This window comes from Netta rufina (genome assembly GCF_964035555.1).
Source record: "Netta rufina genome assembly, chromosome: 18".
Classification (NCBI taxonomy): domain Eukaryota; kingdom Metazoa; phylum Chordata; class Aves; order Anseriformes; family Anatidae; genus Netta; species Netta rufina.
In genome coordinates, this window is record NC_140142.1 from 4,249,151 (window position 1) to 4,253,297 (window position 4,147).

Genomic DNA, 4,147 nt, shown 5'->3' on the forward strand with positions numbered 1-4,147 from the left:
GCACCAGAGGAAGAGGAACCCCATACATGGAGGCAGACTGGGACTCTGCTGAGTGACCAGGGCCCAGGAGGAGGAGGGCCTGGGCACCATGAGGGATGCCATACGAGAAGTGGTGCCTGCTCACCAGGAACCAGGCCAGCTTCCTACAGAGCTCCTTATGAGCAGCATGGCCACCAAGAAGATCTGAGTTATCAGACTCAGCTCAGATCGAACGTGACACTACCCACAGAAGGGTCTGCATCCAGCAGTGGAAGATTTGGAAGTCCAGGAGTCCCTCAGACAGCCTGGTGAGGAGAAGAGTAATGGCTGTGGCAAGGCTCAAAGTCCCAACAGGACCCAGGTCTTTGTGTCCATGGCTATGGCTGTTGTCTCTGCCACTGAGGCCCATGAGGAGACAGCTTATTGCTAAAGCACCAGGGCCTCATTGCCTCCTCGCCCCCACCCATGAACCAGGCAGGGGTCGTACCATTCTCCTGCACTTGGCAATGCACATCCCCATCTCCTACTGCCCAACAAAGAGCCCTGAGCAACCTGTCAAGGGAAAGGATCTCCCTTCTTGTGTGCCATGCAACAAGACCTGGCCCTTGTGCTTGGTGACACACATCCAATTTTCCTACACCTCAGTGTCACCTTCACATTGCCTTTGTCTCCTTGTCCTCACTGCCTCCAGGGTTCTGCTCTAACGAGCTCCAAGGGAGGCTGTGTCAGTGCTGGCCCTCAGGGGGACACTGCAGGAAACTTGCCTCTGACTTGGACTTCTGGAGAGCTGTCTTCAATTGTCTCTGAGTGCCTGAGGTTCGTGTGTGGGCTCATCAGCAAAGCCCCCAGAGGGGTGATTGCAGTGCCTTGGGCTGGTGCTGTGCTGCTGAGCTGTGTTGGGCTCATTGGACAGAGAGAGCTCGTGGCAAGAGGGCCCTGGTGCAGAGAGACAGCTGTGCCCAGGAGCAGCTCCTCTGCACAGCGCAGCAGGGCTGGGGGCTCTGACCGCAGCTGGCACACAGAGAGGAGGGAAGGAGAGAGGGCTTGGAGGCAGTTGGCAGTGGGAGGATGCTGAGAGCTGCCTGCAGGAGAAACCTGCACAGCCCTTGACAAGGTAAGGGTCTGGCTGCAGGGCCATGCAGCTGCAGCTCCTGGAAGGGTCTCGTGCTGGGTCTTGTTTCTGGGAGGGCAGTGGGCAATGCAGTAGGCTTTGAGAGTCCTGCTGGGCTGCAGTGCAAGGTGAGGAAGTCTGGCAGAAGCCCCTTGCAGTGCCCTAAGGCAGGTGCCCCCGGTCAGCCCAGAACACCCTGCCCTGGCTGGCCATGCCAGGCTCTCTGTCAGCTGCCCCGTAGCTCCTGCAGCCATGGAGGTGCCCCTTGGCAGGGCCCTGTTGGTGGCAGGGTGCTGCAGGGCAGCGCTGAGCACAGCCATGTGGGATGGGGTCTGTGAGCACGGGCAGGGGGAAAGAAGAGGTGGGCGCAGAGCAGCAGCTCCCGGCAGGGACAGCTGCAGGCAGCACAGAGGGGCAGGCGGCCAGAAGGAGCTGTTGCCAGAAACACCGTGGCAGGGGGGATTCGGGCACCTCGTGGCCATGCCCTGCAGTGCAGACGCCTTCCCCTGGAGCAGCCCCTCCCTGGCCTCCTCTCCCCCTGCAGCCCATGGGCTGTGGGGCAGGTGGGGGTAGAAGAGAAGGTAGAGCTCAAAGAGATGCTCCCAAGCTCTGTCTGTGTGAGAACTTCACCTCAGGTGAGGTTTCTGTCCAGCTGCACTTGGACTGGGGCTTCTCTGCTCTCAGTTCTCTACAGTTTCTTCTCAAGGAAACACCTGAGTTGGATGGTCCTGTGGCTCAAAGACAGGAAATACAGGGTAGATTAGAACACGACTTGTGGGCAGTGGCCTGTGTAACTCTGTATTCAGATGAGTTGTTTGAAATAACACTGAAAAGCTCATTGATCTGACCAGTGAACTGAACTTGAGCTTCCCCCATGTTCCTGATTCCTTCCTGCTGTATAGCAGAGAGGACTCCTCTGCAGCCTACAGCAGCCCCTGCTCCCAGTGCCACTCTCAGCCAGCACCAGCCGGAGCTCAAGCAGGAGAGATGCCAAAAGATTTTTGTGCAAAGAGAGAGGCTCAGGTTACAGGGTGCTTTAAGAGACACAATAGGTTTTCCTCAGAGAACTCTGTTTTAACATTCTTCTGCATTTTGCTCTTTACCAGGAAAGCATGTGTATGGACAGCAAATGCCCAACATCAGCTCTGTGAGTGAGTTCCTCCTGCTGGCATTTGCAGACACGCGCGAGCTGCAGCTCCTGCACTTCGCGCTCTTCCTGGGCATCTACCTGGCTGCCCTCCTGGGCAACGGCCTCATCCTCAGCGCCGTAGCCTGCCACCACCGCCTCCACACCCCCATGTACTTCTTCCTCCTCAACCTCGCCCTCCTCGACATGGGATCCATCTCCACCACTCTGCCCAAAGCCATGGCCAATGCCCTCTGGGACACCAGGGCCATCTCCTATCAAGGCTGTGCTGCTCAGGTCTTTTTCTTTCTCTTCTTTATAGCAGCAGAATATTTCCTTCTCACTATCATGGCCTACGATCGCTATGTTGCCATCTGCAAGCCCCTGCACTACGGGAGCCTCGTGGGCAGCAGAGCTTGTGCCCAGATGGCAGAAGCTGCCTGGGGCAGTGGCTTTCTCAATGCTGTCCTGCACATGGCCACTACATTTTCCCTTCCCCTCTGCCATGGCAATGCTGTGGACCAGTTCTTCTGTGAAATCCCCCAAATCCTCAAGCTCTCCTGCTCAGATGCCTACCTCAGGGAAGTCGGGGCACTTGTGTTTAGTGTTTCTTTAGTCCTTGGTTGTTTTGTTTTCATTGTTTTCTCCTATGTGCAGATCTTCAGGGCAGTGCTGAGGATGCCCTCTGAGCAGGGCCGGCACAAAGCCTTTTCCACGTGCCTCCCTCACCTGGCCGTGGTCTCCCTGTTTGTCAGCACTGGCATGTTTGCCTACCTGAGGCCCCCCTCCATCTCTTCCCCATCCCTGGACCTGGTGGTGGCTGTTCTGTACTCAGTGTTGCCTCCAGCAGTGAATCCCCTCATTTACAGCATGAGGAACCAGCAGCTCAAACATGTAGTGAGGAAACTATTTTATACCCCTTTCTTCAGCATTAATAATGTGCATAAAATACTAATAGGATTTCTGCAAACAAACACTCTTAGTGCAAATTCTTGAAAGTAATTTTATTTATTATTATTTACTATATCTTGTGGCTTTGATTTAATGTTATTCTAAGCCTCCTAATTATTATTTTATTATTATTATGAAGTCAATAATTTCAAATACCTTTACAATCGATATTCTTGTTTAAATAAAGACAATAAAGAAACTGGGACAATTTCATTAGTTTCAACTGCAATCTCTTCCCATCGTTAGTGCCTCCAGCAGTGAACCCACTCATCTAAAATATGAAGAACGTGGAACTAAGGGATACAGTGAGGATACTGCTTGAATACATATTCTTCAGCTTTTTTGCCTATAACAATAAGCTTATAAAATAGGAATACCTATTTTTCAGAATACTTTAAGGTGCTTTTTTTTTTTTATTTGTCTGTGTTTTTATTTTCACTAGCTTTTTTTTTCAGATATAAATAATATTAATCTTAGCCTCCTAATTAATAAAGATTTACCTATAGAACCAGGTTTCCTGTTTAGATAAACACAATAAAGAATCCAGAAGAAATTCATTGGTCTGAGCTGCCATCTCTTCCCATTTCCTCTGGAGCTGGGGGAGCAGCCCCAGCACGCAGGAGGGGCTCAGGGCCAAGAGCCCAGCTGACACATGCAGGTGCAGCCCCGGTGGCCCTCGGGGCTGCCCCTCACTGCTCGCTGGGCTCTGCCTCTCTGCTGCCTGTGGGTCGGGGCTGCTGCTTCCCTGGAGCCATGGCCATGGCCAGCAGCAGGACATGGCCTTGTCACTGCTGCTCTCGTTTGGTCTCCACATTTTTATCCTGTGCTCTTTTATATGGATAAGCCAACAGATCTTGTGTACTTTGGCAACAGTCCTGTTGTCTGTGCAGTGGCATCCCTGTGGCTGCAGGCAGCAGCAGGCACTGTGCAGCCCTGGATCACAGCTGGCCTCCCTGCTTGCACCACAGTAACAGGAGGGT

General features: G+C 53.1%; 1 protein-coding gene across 1 annotated transcript; it reads left to right on the plus strand.

Moving 5' to 3' along the window:
* Positions 1-2,219: 2,219 nt before the first annotated feature.
* Positions 2,220-3,212, plus strand: LOC311216271 (olfactory receptor 14C36-like; the record flags this gene model as incomplete). Its single annotated transcript, XM_084297819.1, has 1 exon — positions 2,220-3,212. The coding sequence occupies one exon, from the start codon at positions 2,220-2,222 to the stop codon at positions 3,210-3,212; it is 993 nt and encodes a 330-aa protein (XP_084153945.1).
* Positions 3,213-4,147: the final 935 nt, after the last annotated feature.